Source organism: Athene noctua, chromosome 27 (assembly GCF_965140245.1).
Source record: "Athene noctua chromosome 27, bAthNoc1.hap1.1, whole genome shotgun sequence".
NCBI lineage: Eukaryota > Metazoa > Chordata > Aves > Strigiformes > Strigidae > Athene > Athene noctua.
Window position 1 is genome coordinate 5579539 of NC_134063.1, and position 16067 is coordinate 5595605.

The following is a 16067-nucleotide window of genomic DNA, read 5'->3' on the forward strand; positions in this document are numbered from 1 at the left end:
CCGAGGTCTCCTCCCCGTCTCTCGGAGCGCGTCGCCCCGCGGGCGGGCCCAGCCCTGACGTCGCTCTTCGAGCCCCGGCTTCGCCTGGCGGCGGTGGTGGTGGTGGCGGCGCCGCACGCGCCTTCCGCTCCGCCGCCGGAAGTGACGCACGACCGGGCGCCAGCCAATCGCGCCGCAGCTTACACGCCGGCCCGAGGCCGCCCGCCAATGGGGCGCCGGCTCCCAGCGCTTCCTGCCGGGCTCTGCCGTGACGCGCGCGGCGCTCAGCCAATAAGCGCGCGGCGGGCGGTGATGGGCGGCAGGAGCGGCCCGTGAGGCGGTGCGGGGGGCGGGCGGGGCCGGAGGGGCGGCGCCCGCGAACATGGCGAAGACGTACGATTATCTCTTCAAGCTGCTGCTCATCGGCGACTCGGGCGTGGGGAAGACGTGCGCGCTCTTCCGCTTCTCCGAGGACGCCTTCAACGCCACCTTCATCTCCACCATCGGTGAGGGCCGCGCCCGGCCGCTGCTCCCGCCTGGCGCGGGCGGCGCCCCCGGGCCTGGCAGCGGCCGGTTCCGCCCCCGGGGTCGGCTGGCGGAGGGGGCGCGTTCGCGGCCGCCGGGGCCGGGCTGGCCGGGGGCGAACAGCCTCGCCCCGCGCCTCGCCGCGCTCCGGCCGCCACCGCCGCCGCTTTCGAAGGGTCGTTGCCGGTGTCCTGACCGCGGGGGGACGGGACGGGACGGGACGGGGCCGGGCTCGGGGCGTCCTGGGCTCCGCGGCCGGGGGGGCTGCGTTGGCCGGCTGAGGGCGGGGCGGGTGCTCTGCTCGTGCTCCTCTGAGCAGCGAAACTGGAGGGAAAAGTGTGAATTGGGACTTCGGCAGAAACTCGGAGTAACCTGGTTGCTTCTTTTTCCAGGTATTGATTTTAAAATTAGAACTATAGAGCTGGATGGCAAGAGAATTAAACTGCAGATCTGGTAAGGCTTTTCTTCTGAGGTTCATGCCTGGTACCGGGCGTCCGCGTGCTGCGGGGTGGTGACCTTAGCGTTAAGCTTTTATTCCAAGTTGTGCTTTTCGGCAGTTTGCATCTTAAAACCGAAAAGATCGTTTTAGTTTTCATGTCTAAAGACTGTTTCAATGACGTTTAATTAAGGCTTTAGGCGGCTTTGACGCGAGCGTGGTGGCGCGGGTGGTTCGCGTGAGCCCCCGTGTTCTGTCTGTTCCAGGGACACCGCAGGGCAGGAGCGATTCCGAACCATCACAACCGCCTACTACAGGGGAGCCATGGTAGGAGCTAAACCCCACCCGGGCCCTCACATCAGCCGGGTTTAACGTGGCACATGCACAACTGCCGGCGTGTAAACCCAGCCTAGCTCGGTATTTACGGTCGCGCTCCTGGCGTGAGCGGTGCTGGGGCCATCTGGCAGCTCCTGGAGGCCCCTTTCCCCCTTTCCGGGCCTTGCTCTCACACACCTGAGCGAGCAGGGCGAGAACTGCTATGAAATGTTAACATGGAACTGTGAACCAGCTGGTTTAAAAATAGTCTTTGTTAAGTTGCTCCTTTCCGCTGCGGACAAGTCTTTAACGTCTGCTTAAACTGTTGGAAACTGAAACAAATCTGTCTCCCTCTTAATCTTTAGGGCATTATGTTGGTCTATGACATCACCAATGAAAAATCTTTCGAAAATATTCGGAACTGGGTCAGGAATATTGAAGAGGTAATTTCTCTATTTACTTACTGAATATTAGACATGCTGTTTCTTCCTCCAAAGTCAGTCAAAACTTGAATTGCTTTGGAAGCGTTCCGTTTGAATCCATGTGCTGAAGGGTGCTTGGAGAATAAATGGAATGAAAATCAGTCTGACCTTTGGGAGTGTCTGGGCGGGCAGCAGTTCCCTGTGCTGGCTCCCAAGAGGCAGCTGCGGGGCTGCAGCCCGACCAGTGACGAGGGCACCTAGAAGTTGATGTTCTCCTGCCACAACGAGAGCTCCTGGAGCTGTCGCTGTGCAGCAGGTGCCAGGCTGAGAGCTCTGGGGGAGCCCGTAAATCTACAGAAGATGCTCAGCACCAGCATCTATGCTTTTAAGTATTTTGATGTCCCTTGTTTTAAGTACTTGTCTTTTTGGTAATGTTTTCCTACAAAAAACCAAGCCTGAGTCTTTGGTCTGTTTCTATCTCAGCACGCCTCTCCGGATGTTGAAAAAATGATCCTTGGGAACAAGTGTGATGCAAATGACAAACGGCAAGTTTCTAGAGAGCAAGGGGAGAAGGTGAGTGCTGTGGCTTTGATGGATTTCAACTTTGATTTTGCAGAGTATTTAAGCTGTGTCTGTCAGGGTCCGGGTGCTGTTTTGGTGGTATTTCTGAGTGGAACTATTGCACGTTTCTCAGGCTGTAGTTGCAGGACGTTTCCCCATTGGTAAAAAGATGAGTTTGTATTAGAAATTCCTGTCGATGACCTCGTCAAGATGTGTTAGGGGCACAGCAACGAGCTGGATTTTTTCTTATCAAGGGGAAGGAAAGTTGTGTTAAGAGTCTGACATTTAGGAAATGTCTCTTTTTGGCTGAAAGCCACTGAGACGAGGTAGATGGGATTGTCTTTTCTGGTGTTAGCTGTCACCCCGCCAAGGTAGAGAAGGTGTTTCTGCACGCTGCAGGTGTTACAAGCCCGATGTCTAAGCGAGAAAAAAAATTAAAAGGCAAAGGAACAGCTGAAAATGTGTGTGGAGTGTAAAACAGGAAAAAAAAAAACAAACAGCAAGAATAGATGCTAATGAGAATGAGATTTAGTTCCTGATTTCTGTAAATTGTTCTGCTTGAGTAAATCCCCGCATCGCGGTGAATCGCGCCGCAGGGGCAGGGCCTGCGCGGTTGGTCGGATAATTGGGGGAACAGTTCTAAATACAGCTAACGTGAAACCTGCTTTTGTTCAGCTTGCTGCAAGTTTTGGAATTAAATTTATGGAGACCAGTGCAAAAGCAAACATAAACATAGAGAATGTGAGTATTGTGACCTTTCTCTTGTATTTATTATCTGATTTGTGCAAAGGGGCAGTAAGAGCACTTGCCCATCCCGGCGGGTTGCAAACAGCTGTTGGATACTGGGGATGGGTTGGGATGTTCACATCACTGAGTCCCATGAAGCCGTTGTCTAACCAATGTTATGCTAATTTATTTAAATTGAGTGTGGAGCTTCGGGCGTAGCAGAGGGTGTTACAGCAGACTGTAACAGAAACTCGGTGCGTGGCGTTCGATAACGGGTTTGCTAAAGGGTGGCGTTTCCCGCCCTGTAATCCCGAGCTGGGCCCGGCCACGGGTGGTTTCCAGGCTCAGAAAGAAGGAAGTGGAGTGAGAAAAGGAGCATTAAAACCTGGAGGGAGGGAAAATCCCTGAAAACTTGTCATACGTCAGGAGTTCAGTATATGCAGAAACTCGGGAATTTTTGTTTTGCTAAACAGAAGTGTTAGAATATGGTTCATCTACTGTGTAACACTTTAACTGTTTTACTTGTCACAGGCATTTTTCACTCTTGCAAGAGATATCAAAGCAAAAATGGACAAGAAGTTGGTGAGTAACTTATTTCATCCACACTATATTTAAATGAAAAAAAAAACAAAAAAACCCTCAAAACAAACAAAAAACCCCACCACAACCAAACAAAAGCCAAATAGCAAGTGCTGTTTCACAGCGTATTGAAAATATTTTGTGGTCTCTTTCACAGGGGATGCACTGAAAGTTATAGAAATTAGTTTTTAGTTTCGTCAAGCAACACTTTGACCTTGGCTTATAAACAGTTGTTGCTGCGTTTCAGGAATTAGCTGCAGTGGATGAGGTTTTGTAAATAAAATGATCTTACATTTGTTTGATTGAAAGTCAAGTGAGTGGTATTTAATTAATTCATATTAATGGTAGTTCTTGCTCTTGTGGTCTGAAAAATGGAGTCATAAATTAGACCTGTGTTAGACATGTCATAAATTAGACACTTCATATTTCATACTTCAAACTAATATGTTTAAAAATAGGTAAAGAACTCATTTGTTGGATAACTTTTGCAAAAGCATCCTGAGAAATGATTGGGTTGTCTTTTGTACAAATAAACATCTATCAGTGTTGGTTTGTTCCTTAATGAAATGAAACTACAGAAGATTCCTTCTGCTCTTACTGAGCGTTGTGCCTCCGGGTGACCAGTCTTGTGCTGCACGTGGGTCTTTGCTGGCGATTCCAAAGTGTTTCAGCAAGAGCCAAACATGAGCTGTGATTTTTTTTTTTTTTTTTTTTTTTTTTAAATCTCAGCAGTCTTTGAGTTTATAGAAAGAAGAAGGAGGGTTGCAGTGCCTGTTGGTCGGAGCCAAAAGCAGCAGCTGCGGTTCTCTGACTTGTAGTGGCTGATGTGAGGCTCAGATAAAGGAGCAAGGGCCCTGTTCTCGTGGCTGGTTCTGTGCGTGGCAGGCTGGATTCCCCAGGCTGCAGAGATGAAGTGCAGATGCTAGAAGCTGTTAAGTATAAATAAGTAACTTTATATTCTTTGCATCTTCAGGAAGGCAATAGCCCGCAAGGCAGCAACCAGGGAGTCAAAATCACACCAGACCAGCAAAAGAAAAGCAGCTTTTTCCGATGTGTTCTTCTGTGAGGGACACGGCCTTAATCTGAGCATCTGCTCAACTGAACTGGACTGTGCCTGTTCTGAGTGAGATTTCCTCTGTCTGCGGACTGAGCATTTTCAACATACCTTGTCACTTTGTGACCATCTGAATAAGAAAGCGTTTATTTTAGAATTGTCGGACTCTTCAATTTTGGAGATGAAACAAGTTTATTTTTGTCAGATTGCCGCTGGGCACGTGCGTTGTTTAGCAGAGGGAGTACAGATCAGATGTGACCTGTGACAGAGCACCTTTGCTGACAGGCTTCGATCTTTTTGTTCATATCCGTAATGTATCCAGATTAGAAAGATTAAGTTATGATCCAAATAAGAAACTGAAATGCCAATATTAATAAAGTACAGGTATGTGTACATGATACATGTGCATATCCATGTCTGTAGATGCAAATAGGACATCAGATAAATGCACTTAGTACAGGCTTGTACCTTTTCAGAAGGTAGAAAGACGCTTTCTGCATCTCCACCTCTTTGCTACCATGAGAAAATCCTTTATCTGCCTGTAGTTGTGTTGTTCTAGACAATCCACAAGTACAATTGAAGTTTAAAAAAAAAAAAAATCCTCCTCAAAGGAATCTCTATTTTTCTAAAAAACCAAAGTGTGTTGTAAATACAATGGATCCTTACCATCAGGAATTGCTTTATCCATCGTTAGGCTCGACTGGGCTTGATTAAGTACTCCAGACCTTTAGGCACGTTCAACGGGAGGTGATAGCAAGGGTGAGGCCCTTGCACATGGCCTACTCTTAAAAAAGCAGCCATGGGTCAGGTAGGGGCACTTACTCAAAATCTGTAACCTTACAATGGGTGGCTTTTCCTTCTCCAGTTGAGAACGACTCCAGATCCGTCATGACGTAGTGGCTAGTTTGAAATTGTGACAAGAAAATGTATTGCACTGCTTCCAGTCGTGTGTTCTCATGCACACTCGCTCACATATGCAAATAAATGTTGCACATACGAACAATTTTCTGAAAACAAACTTTTTAAAATGGAGATTTGCCTCGCTGCTCGGTTATCGGTCATTTCAGATTTCAAGCAGCAAGAAACCTGTTAATAGCCGTGCATCAATGCAAACGATGCTTAGTCCTCAGTGGAAATATTCTGTGTATTTATTCCTATAAACACAGTCTCTTACATTCCAATGTATAAAATGTAACGGCCAAGTAGAGCTCCTAGGTAGCTAATTCCTCTCAGTTTAGGGGCTGTAAGCCTGACTCTTCATTAGACTGACAAAAGGAGCCAGTAAGAGCCAGCTACTTCAGAGTCTGCTGTCGAGTGATTGGAATTACAGTGTATTTAATTCAGATGAACATATCAGCTGTGTCCTGCAACTCACTGGAATTGTTAACATGCTTTGTTTACATTGACAACTGCACTTAAGGGTAAAATTAAAGCTGATTTTAAAGTTAATGAATTTACTCACCAGTTTTGTTTTCTTCAAGATTGTGGTATTACGTTCTGGCCTCAAAGTAGCACTTACAAGTGTTACTGTAGTTAAAGATCTATCAGAATCATAATTAAACTTTATACATCTGCAGCGTGCAGTTGGGCTCAACAGGAATATTGCCTGTTTTTCTAAAATAGAAAAAGGAAATTTTACTGTATAAGTTACTGGTTTATAAAAATGCATTTTATATGCTACCGACCTTTTTTTTTTTTTTTTTTTAATAGCTAGCAGATTACAATGAGCTCTGTTCGTGATTAAAATCGTACATAAAACTTTAACCAGAACCTTATGGTGGGGTGTTTTTGTTTACTTGTGGCTTTTTAGTGTAAGGACTTGGTGAACGTGCACCATAGTGGATTACACACAGATGTATTTGTAGGATAAAATCATGTTCAGCTCCTGAAGAGCCTTCTGGTCAGTACGTGTTAGTCAGGATACGCTTCAGGGGGTGGTTAACACAGAGCCATAGGGGCCAAGCACTGCTCTCCCCTGAGATAAGGGTGCTTGGAAAGAAAGATTTTGGGTGTGCTTCATGGAATTTGAGGCGGAATTGGGGAAGTGATTAAGGCATGGTCTGTTGTTTTCTTACACAAAACTGATCTGTTTGATGGTTTGTTTCTGGCTTAGTAGTAAACGTGCGTTGTCTCACATCCATCCTTCTACTTTAACGCAGCCAGATGTTTCAGTCAGGCTTATTTTTCAAAGTGACTGGAAAAAGAAGTGATTGGTCTGACTGGATAGCACAGGCTGTCCAGCACGATGCTGGGTACGGCCTGTTGACAGCATCTAAATCTATAACTCGAGGTGAGAAAGCAAACCGTAGTAATTTACAAGTGGATAAAACTTGAAGGATGGAAGTGTGATTTTTCACTTCTCGTTCTCTCTTAAGTTACTCTTGCATTCAGAGCTTTGTACGTGAATGCCTTTTGTTTAAACTTATGCTGGTTGTTGCACATGTTTATGTACCTAATTTATAGCGTGATTTCCTTTTACTAAGTGATTTACTCAATGAACAACTACGTTATTGCCCGATCTCAGGAAGTTTCATACAGTTACTGTGACTACAGTCATCACTGTACTTCTAGGGTATGCAGACTCTACACAGAAATTAAATCAGTGTAAGCAATATGAAACCTAAAATGCAAATGCAAGCCAGGAAAACGTTAAAGACACTGCAGTTGCACGTTTGCTTGCTTATGTGTCGCTAAATACGGACATCAAATCTTGGAGAAGTACAAGATGTAGTTAATGCTTCCATCCCGTAATTAAATTCCTGTGTTTTTTAACTAGGAGTGTTAAGGAGAACACAATGATCAAAAGAGGTCCTGCCTAAATACATACAGTAACGTATATCTAATCTTTCTTGAACTAAGGAGGAAAAAAAAAAATCTGAAATTGGATACAAAATTTGTTAAACTGAGTTTAAGTTGATCCAAAGAACCTAACTATGCGCTTACTACACATTCTCAGTGTCTAAATGCCACTAAAACTTCAGGCAATCGATGAACGCTTGGTTTGTAGAGAAACCAACCCATTTTTGAGCATGTTCTCAAATTCCCTTACTTTAATGAGTATCATAGAATTCTCTGACCTTATTTTTGAGGCTGGTTGCAATATTTCCGGCAGTCTTCTCCCTTTCAGGTGCAGACCTGTCGGTAGCTCATCTGTCAGTGAATGGTGGAACTGGTGGTGCACCGCTTTGCCATTTTAACCCTTGTGTTATCCAGGTCCTGTGCGGACAGGCACATCTAATGTTCCTTGACATCAGAGCCTTATGCCAGCGCCAGACTTTCAGCCTCAGAGTTATAAATCCTATGGATTATTGTAAATCTCTTTAATGCTGCTGAAAACTATTTGGTCTCTCTTTTCACGTGAGATGCTGATCATCTCCCTGACAATATTGTTGTGGTGGCGGTGTCTTTGGCTGGTGATCATGCTCAAAAGCTGCCATGATTTCTTGTTCTCTTGGACTTGAAATGGTTGGTATTTATGCTGGAGAGGAGATGGACAAACAGCTGCGTAGAGGATGGTCTCCATTTGTACTAGAAGTTCGTAGGGGCTGGGAAAGAATGATGACTAACTTCTGTCTTCATTTATAGATTAAACAAAGATCTGTTCAATTGAACGTTAATAGTAACGTGCGGTCTGATTATTTCAGGCTGCCTTATTCTTTGACCCATCTCTTTCACTGATCATTGGAGTTTTTGTTTCTGTAGGTAATACAAGTTTAGCAGGCTGGTCTCTGGCCTTTCTGCAGGAATCGTATGCTCTACGTTGAGCATGAGTTGGGACTTACAACTTTGTTTTGAAGGGAACTTAATGCATCCCAATATTTTTAAAAATAACTGTAAATTGTGTTTTTAGAATGACCACTTTTGGCTGCCACCCTTCCCACGTTACAACTGCTTTCTTAAACACTTCTCATTGATTTTCATGTTTGTATTAAAACTGTTGTTTATTACAGTATGTATGTTTTTACTCTGTTGTACAGGACCTTGAGCACTGCATAAATAAACTTCTTATGAAAAGAGAATTTTACAGACTTAGTTTGTCAGTTCATCGTTTGTGCGTATAGATTTTTGTGTGGAAAATAGGGTATTTCTAAAAATGGAAAAGAGGAACAGGAGCCCAGGGTAAGTTCTTTTGTCCTTTGAAGTGTGCTGAATTTTTGTTACACGTCTCTTCTCTGTATTCATCTGAAACCTGTAACTATCTTCTGTGACCCACTGGGAGAACTTTGATTCACTGGACTCTTCAAAGCTGATCAGAGGAGTTGTTTACACAATTTTGATTAGCCATAATGTTTTTGAAACTATTTTCAAGAGGGTTTTATTAGTTAAGGTATTTTCTTAGGAATTTTTTAGAAGCTATAATTTGATACAATTTCCTTTGCTACCTGGTGGTATCTGAGCTTTAAAAAAATTATTTCCCATCTCACTGTCTAGGCCAGATTTACCATGGCGGGGGGGGGGATAGAGTTTTTGTTAAAATACAGAGAAAACTTGATGAAGAGCTTAATGACTTGTTCCTTTTAAAGAGGTAAACAAGAGACAGAGTTCTCTGACTAGTTCAGTTACCAGAATTGTCCTCTTTGCTCCTCTCATTTTGCTGTCTCAGGTGTTGGAGGTTCAAGAAGCATTTCTGTCTGCACGTTTCACTAGACTCAGATCCGAATGTGAAATGTGCTGTTAAAAAGAGGAAGTAATGGTCACTTATGTATCTCTTCTCTATTCAAAGGATTCACTATAAGCCTAGGACTGTACAATAAATTGGAAACTTTATTTTGCAAAGCGCTTGCAAAGAATAGATGCATTAAATAAGCACAAGATTTGGAGTGCTGCTTTGTGTAAGAGGTATTGGAAACCACATTAAGACTGTTCGGCATTGAGGGAGCTAATCTCACTTACTTATCAATGAGCCAAAGTGCTAATGTTAACTTTTGAAGTTACTGGGACTTGTAAAAAGTACGTGGGAGGCTCAAAACCAAGTCAAGAAGCATCTGTTTTCTCAGTCTTGGCAGTGGGCAGCTCTGCTAGAAACCGTCAGGGAAGAGTGATGATCTGAGGAGACGTGAGACTTCAGAGTCTTCTGACAGAAAAACTAAGGATAATTTTGTGTTAGAAATTAAAAGCAAACATTACCTGAGGAAATCCGGAGCTCGTATTATCATATGCTGAAAGTCTTCCAAAGACAGCTTGCCATCGTTGTCCACATCAGCTTCATAAATCACCTTTTCACATACAAGCCTAACTTCTTCTGGGGTAAGTTCATTTCGGGTTAACTTGTTAACAGTTTTCTCTAGATCTGATTTGCATATGTAATCATCATTGTTAAAGTCTGTCAAAGGAAAGAAAATGAATTCAAAGTGACAAAAGTCAGCATTTTACATGGTTGACTGCCAAGACCTAATAGGAAGGGTTTGGTTCCCAGGCCACAATGTGTTTATGGAAGTAGAACCTTCAAAACAGAAGTTTCCTGTATTTGCTTTATAAAATTTCAGTAACAAAATAAAAATCCTGGAATAATTTCTCCTTATCGTGCAGAAGGGTAAAATTGCAAATAGTTTAACAGCTAAACATAGCCTAGCCGTAATTAAATCATTCTAGTGACTCAGTGCCACTGAATGAAATGCAAGAAATAGTATGAAGTTAAAGGAAGAGAATGGACTGTTCAGTTTTGGTGGGAGTTGGCTTTTTTTAACATCTCCACTGAATCAGGTACAGTTTAAAAAAAAAAAAAAAAAAAAGGGTTTGATATATCATTTGGATTTATCTGTTCATAAATAAAGTAACTGAAAGTTGTACCGTGTAAAAAAAAAAAAAAGAAATCTTAACATTTATCCTTGGAGAAAAATGCTAGAAGTGTTCTTCCCTGCCTCCACCCCTCCCTGCTGAAACCACCCCACAGATTTATGGGCAGCCAAATCCCTTGTGCTGCCCTTTCCCCAGCAGCCCCTCGGACAGAAGTATTCCTTAAATGTTTATCAGCTCTTGAAAACCACAGATAATTTCAGGTTGTAAATTCTGTAGTAAATCCTAATCACAAATAAATAAGAGACTAAAGGATAAAGAAGACCAGAAGTTTCTAGGAGAGAGAACAGACATTCAAAAGCAATGAAAAGAAAGGCTGCATTAAAAACATCCCTAACTAGAAATCATTATGTTGACAAGATGAATATTCTGAATCCCTACTGCTGCAGGATTTCCCCAAAGTTTACATTTTATGCGTGTCTCACTCACCATAAATTTTAAAAGCATAATAAGCTTTCAGGTCTCTGGGAGCCATTTCACTCAGAACTGAAAACATATCCAAAAAATCATCTAAAGTCATGTTGCCGTCTCCATTTTCTGAGAAAACCTCTGCTATCCGCTGGCGGAATGGATTGTCCTGGGAAACAGAACGTGGGAGCAAGGGAAGGTCAACCTTACTAGCATTCATTTCAGTGGAGATAAGACACAATTGGAGCAATCTTGGTTTTGCTGCAACCCCTTTTTGGCAAATATTCCCCTTTCTGCTATTCTGTTCTTGTCTAATGTTATCAGAAGTAGCCAGAGCTGCAGCCTCCTTCAACCTTTGGGTAATTTCAGGGTGTTTTTAGGGAATCACTAGAAGCTTCCAGAAAGACTTTTGACTTCGCTAGCCAAAATTTATTTTTATTTCAGCCTACCAGCAATTAGTACTGGATGAATTATTAAAAAAGGGTAGATTGAAACGTGTCACTCGATTCCAGGTGTGTACCTTCAGCTCTGGCATGCTGCCAATGAGTTGATAGGGAAGCGTCACGTCTGGTTTATCTGTGTAGTCGGGTGGAACGAGCTGTGGGGCCAGATCCCGGTATCTGTAAAACAATCTGAAAGGGAAAGAAAGGCTTGTTTGGGGAACAAGTTATTTAGACCACCGAGAATGGTGCGTTTGCCTTTTCCATATCATTCTTCACACTTTGCATCCTTTATCAGATAGATGATCCCAGTCACTAAATGACATTTAGCATGCCCTGGAGTTGGTGGTGGAAGAGATGGTGTTAAAGAGAGCAACACTGTGTAACTGGTGATAAATACAAAGCCTTCACACTCACAGGACAATTAGGTGAAAATACTTACAGAGGTCAGGCGGCCAAACCACTAAATACCATGTAACTGAAAACTGATTTTTAAAGTTTGATTTACTTGTCCGTTGCCAGCAGCTGTGTGCTGGCGGGTACTGTGGTTAGGATGTGTGTGTGTGTATGGTAACAAGGCACAAAACCTTCAACGTGAAGGGCCACTTGATCTGTTTCCAAACAAAAAAAAAAACTTATGGCAAGGCAAAAGGGATCTGTTTTCCAAGTCCACAATGAATGTGACCAAAAATAATGGGCTTCAACTGGAGCATGAAAGATTCAGTTTAAATGTCAGAAAAAAAAAAAAAACCCTGAATGCCTAAAGCCATGGGCAGGAAGAGAGAGCTGGGACCAACACTAGCAGGTTTTTATCCACTCAAAGTATTTTCCTGTTTTACCACAGAACTCAGGTTCAAGAAAATGTGCGTAATAATTTGAATGCATTCTCCACTTTTTCAGCATGCTATTTGCTACAGTTCTTGTGCTAGAGTTAAGGATCCCACTCACAGCTGTTACCAACAAAACAATAGGACAGAATTTGAAGAGGGATCCTTATCAATAATAAATGTCTTATTCATGACACAGTTATGGTTCTGGCTTCTATTTACTACGTCAAAAGCGGATGGGTTTAGATTTCAATTATTACAGAACCATTCATATTTTAACCTGTATAGAATCCATATCAAGGGTCTAAAGGGGGACACGCTCTGTATAAAATTGTCACTTGTGCTCTGCCCTTCAGAGAAATTAGCAAATAATGTGTGATGCTGTCTTGAGAGATGCAGAAACTGAACATTTCTCTTTCTGTTAGTACGCCCAGGAAGGGCAAATGCAACTTCAATATTCTGTACGTGACTGTCGGGGTAAGTAGTTTTATAAGAGGAGAACAAGTTCAGGTTTTCAGTGAAGACTCTCAGTCCTACATGAACAGAACACTCAACCTGTCTTCATCAGATCCTCTGGCCAGAGATTAAATGGAATGTTCAATGAATGCATGAAGGCTTTGGGAAAAATCCACCTTAGAGTATAATTATTTACAAGAAGTCATGAAGAAAATGTGACACAATTGTTAAGGTTTTAATAAATGAGGCAAAGTATTCCAAAATGTAGCAGTATACTTCGAAGCATCTGTCATAAAACAAGGGGACAGGAATGTGGATGTCACTGGCAAAGTAGGCACTTGTCACATTTATTTCTGATAAATAAAGAGAGACTGGAACCTTAATACAAAATTCAGAATTCTGGCTCAGTTTAGGCAGATAACACAGGGTTTGTACATAAAAAAAGCAACAAAAAGGTTCATATTGCCCTAACGTATCACTTTAAATGGCAGTAAATCCATTTTTAAATTATTTTTAAAATACCTCACCCTATATGTAACTTGTCTCTGCAGCAATCTCTGTGCTTCACCCACAAAATATACAAGACTCACCTCAGAATTTCTTTCCTTGTAAAGAATGTGCAGTCCTATGAAATAAGAAAAGATATCATGTCATGACAATTTTTAGCATGCATTGGCCCAAACTTTTCCTGTCCAGTGATTCAAATGAAGTTATATTGTAATATATGTGGCCAAGCGTTAAAGCTCTTTCTTTTTGACATACAGTTAGGAGTATTTTATAACCCTTCTTCACAGTGTAAGAATCAAACTATGTTACTAAAAGCTTTGTTTGTAATTTAGTACTCCTACTTCTTAATTTTTTTTAAGAGATTGTTTTTAAAAAAGCCCTCGACATTATTCAAAAGTTCTGTCCAAAGAGCCATTTAGTTTGTTCTATACCTGATATGCATCCAGTTGCTCTGGAGTGAAAATGGTTTGCTTGTTGCCCATTTCTGGGTCTGAATGCTGATTCTTGTCCCGTCATTCTTTCCTCAAAGGCACCTTTATAGGAGGTCTGGATATTCCGTTATTAAAAGCCGTAACAATGAGGTTCAGGTATAGCAGAGGATCAAGTAACCAGCTTCCCTATTCCACCGGCTGCAACGTATCATAATAGGAGCATTTCATCAAATCTTTAGTCCCAGTACTTAAGGCTCTTACCCAGCATCATTCACCTGTCTCCTGTGTGCACAACAGACTCGTGTTACAGTATTTAGCCAAACAACTAACAGCTTCTTGTCTTTGAAGCAGCAGGTAGACTTCATGGATCGTATCTTTTCATTCCTTCAGATATGGTAAGTTAACTGAAAAGCATTAGCAATGCCTTTCTTCTTTAAGAATTAACACCAAATGCTTGAAATTAGTAACAGTGGTAGTAACCTCTTGTCCTTTTCTTCTCACTAATGCTAACGGTAGTTTGTACTGGAGGTAGTATCAATAAAATCTGCTCACATTATGCTGCATTATCTGCTGTTATACAATAATTAGTGTGCCATGATACATATATACCGATACATATATGGCCTTTACACTGAAAATACGTGTCTATAGTTCATACATGTGAACAGAAACGTGATGTCACAGGCTGTATGAAACACGAAAAAGAAGGGTCGAAGGAGGAACTGACTGCCCAACTACAGCATGTGGCAGCCTGACTTATTCACTTGCTCACGGGCAGGTTGTAAAATCTTCCATTTCTTGGCGATTCCTGTCGCCCGGCTGGGTGGGCCCCGCTGTCCCGTGGAAAATCGGTTCCCCTCAGCGAAGGAACGCCGGGCTCGCTCGCTCCCCCGCGCGCCTGCAAAGAACCAAAAAGGCCTCAGAACGGCTCAGTCCGGCGCGGCAGGAGGTGTGGGGGGAGCCTGGGGCGGCTTTTTTCCCGGCGCAGCGCGGATCTCTGGACTTTCCCCCCGGGGCGGCGGCCGCCTCCCGCCGTTTCCCCTCAGGACGCCCCGTTGCCGCGGCAACGGCCCCGCGCGCTGCGCCGCGCTGCCGCCAGGGGGCGCCGCGGCGGGGCGGCCCAAGATGGCGGACTACGAGGCGGTGCAGCGCGGGCCGCTGCGGCTGAAGGGCAGCGGCGCGGCCCTGGGGGCCGGCAAGCGGTGAGGGGCGGCGGGCAGCCGGCGTGGGGAGGGCCGGACGCGGCGGGGTGGGCAGCTGGGGCTGGGCGCTGACCGCCCTTCTGCCCGCAGGAAGAAGAAAAAGGCGAAGGACAAGGCCCAGATCCTGGAGCAGATCGTGAGCAGCAAGAAGCAGGAGGAGGAGAAGAAGCGCGGCCTGGACAAGCGGACCCCGGCGCAGGTGGCCTATGAGAAGATGCAGGAGAAGCGGGTAGGCTGCCCTGCCTGAGCCGGGCTCCGGGGGACGATGTAAAATCCCCAATTGACCCCTCAGATGCGGCCCTTGAGGGGCTACGAGTGCTGGAAGTAACTGGCCTCTATTTGTCTTCCCCCAGCAAATGGAGAGGATCCTGAAGAAAGCATCTAAAACCCATAAGCAGCGAGTGGAGGTACGCGAAGTTATCCCGATTTACTCAGGCCGGCCTGTGTTTATGAGCACACAGCCTTGTAGGGCTGGGGGAACGGTTTCGCCTTTGTGAAACACAGAAGCGGGGAGGCAGGGAGTCTCGTGGTTGAGCGGTGGTGATGTCAGCATCAATATTAAGCGTTTTCTTTCTCTCCCCTAGGACTTCAACAGGCACCTGGATACTCTGACTGAGCATTACGACATTCCTAAAGTCAGCTGGACGAAGTGAATGGTGGACTGCTTTTCAAGGCTTTGGATCAGGAGTTGTGTTTTGTTTGTGTTGAACAGGGTTGCCATGTAAATCTGTGTATTCTCCACACTGAATGTTTAATATATCTTCTAAACGTTTATGACGTTGTACTGCCTTATTTCATTGTTTTGTTTTTAAAGACTAGATATTGAACAAAGTCTCTTCTTGGCTGATGAGCTCTGATATATGTAGGTGCAGAGGGCTATTTTTTTAGCACTTAAAGTGAGATTAAGGTGAAAGTCAGTGGCAGTGAGCCAGCTGGAAAGCGTTTCTTTATTTGTTTGATTGTAACAGCTCTCCTTTTTGGAAGTGAGAAGCCCGATAGTCTCATATAGCGTAAACTTCTTCTGTAAATGATAGGAATTGTGTAGTTTCTTCCTATCTAGCGTTCTTTCAGAGGTGGCAGGTCTGCTGTTAACTTGTAACTTCGATGTAACTTATTAAAATGCTGCTTTCATCCTTTTTTGGTGCTGACTTACCTATAAAACCAGGGGCAGTGCACTGACAAAACAGTTTGTGCGTGGAGTTTTTGAAAGTACCTTGCCTGCCTTTGCAATTCTTACTCCCTCTCTTTGAGAGATGTATCTTGATGTTTAAAACCCTAACGTGCCTCTTAAACTCGAATGTTGCTCTAAAACCCAAATACCGTCCCTCTGTTGTCAGGGGTTGGGCTCTGGATGCTCAGACTCTGCCCAGGGCTCCCACCTCAGCCTGATCAAACCACATTCC

At 43.9% G+C, this 16067-nt stretch overlaps 3 protein-coding genes across 6 annotated transcripts; 2 read left to right on the forward strand and 1 right to left on the reverse strand.

Moving 5' to 3' along the window:
- Positions 1-349: 349 nt before the first annotated feature.
- RAB8A (RAB8A, member RAS oncogene family) lies at positions 350-8616 on the forward strand. Of its 2 annotated transcripts, none has more exons than XM_074927847.1 (8): positions 350-485; positions 897-957; positions 1207-1267; positions 1621-1698; positions 2161-2250; positions 2914-2979; positions 3496-3546; positions 4517-8616. In XM_074927847.1, exons 1-8 carry the CDS (start codon positions 362-364, stop codon positions 4607-4609), a joined length of 624 nt encoding a protein of 207 aa, XP_074783948.1. In that variant the 5' UTR covers positions 350-361; the 3' UTR covers positions 4610-8616. The 2 variants fall into 2 exon arrangements, with proteins under 2 accessions (XP_074783948.1, XP_074783949.1); XM_074927848.1 differs by having other exon boundaries at positions 7826-8616.
- Positions 8617-8716: 100 nt separating this feature from the next.
- CIB3 (calcium and integrin binding family member 3) lies at positions 8717-13553 on the reverse strand. 2 transcript variants are annotated; one of them, XM_074927849.1, is made up of 6 exons: positions 13463-13553; positions 13115-13149; positions 11322-11433; positions 10823-10970; positions 9725-9920; positions 8717-9268 (listed from the first exon to the last, which is right to left on the reverse strand). In XM_074927849.1, the coding sequence occupies exons 1-6, from the start codon at positions 13511-13513 to the stop codon at positions 9247-9249; spliced, it is 564 nt and encodes a 187-aa protein (XP_074783950.1). In that variant the 5' UTR covers positions 13514-13553; the 3' UTR covers positions 8717-9246. The 2 variants fall into 2 exon arrangements, with proteins under 2 accessions (XP_074783950.1, XP_074783951.1); XM_074927850.1 differs by lacking the exons at positions 11322-11433; positions 13115-13149 and having other exon boundaries at positions 13463-13513.
- A 179-nt stretch (positions 13554-13732) lies between these two features.
- On the forward strand, positions 13733-15800 carry FAM32A (family with sequence similarity 32 member A). 2 transcript variants are annotated; one of them, XM_074927991.1, is made up of 4 exons: positions 13733-13857; positions 14755-14893; positions 15018-15071; positions 15249-15800. In XM_074927991.1, the coding sequence occupies exons 1-4, from the start codon at positions 13826-13828 to the stop codon at positions 15315-15317; spliced, it is 294 nt and encodes a 97-aa protein (XP_074784092.1). In that variant the 5' UTR covers positions 13733-13825; the 3' UTR covers positions 15318-15800. The 2 variants fall into 2 exon arrangements, with proteins under 2 accessions (XP_074784092.1, XP_074784090.1); XM_074927989.1 differs by lacking the exon at positions 13733-13857 and adding an exon at positions 14546-14664.
- The last annotated feature ends 267 nt before the right edge of the window (positions 15801-16067 follow it).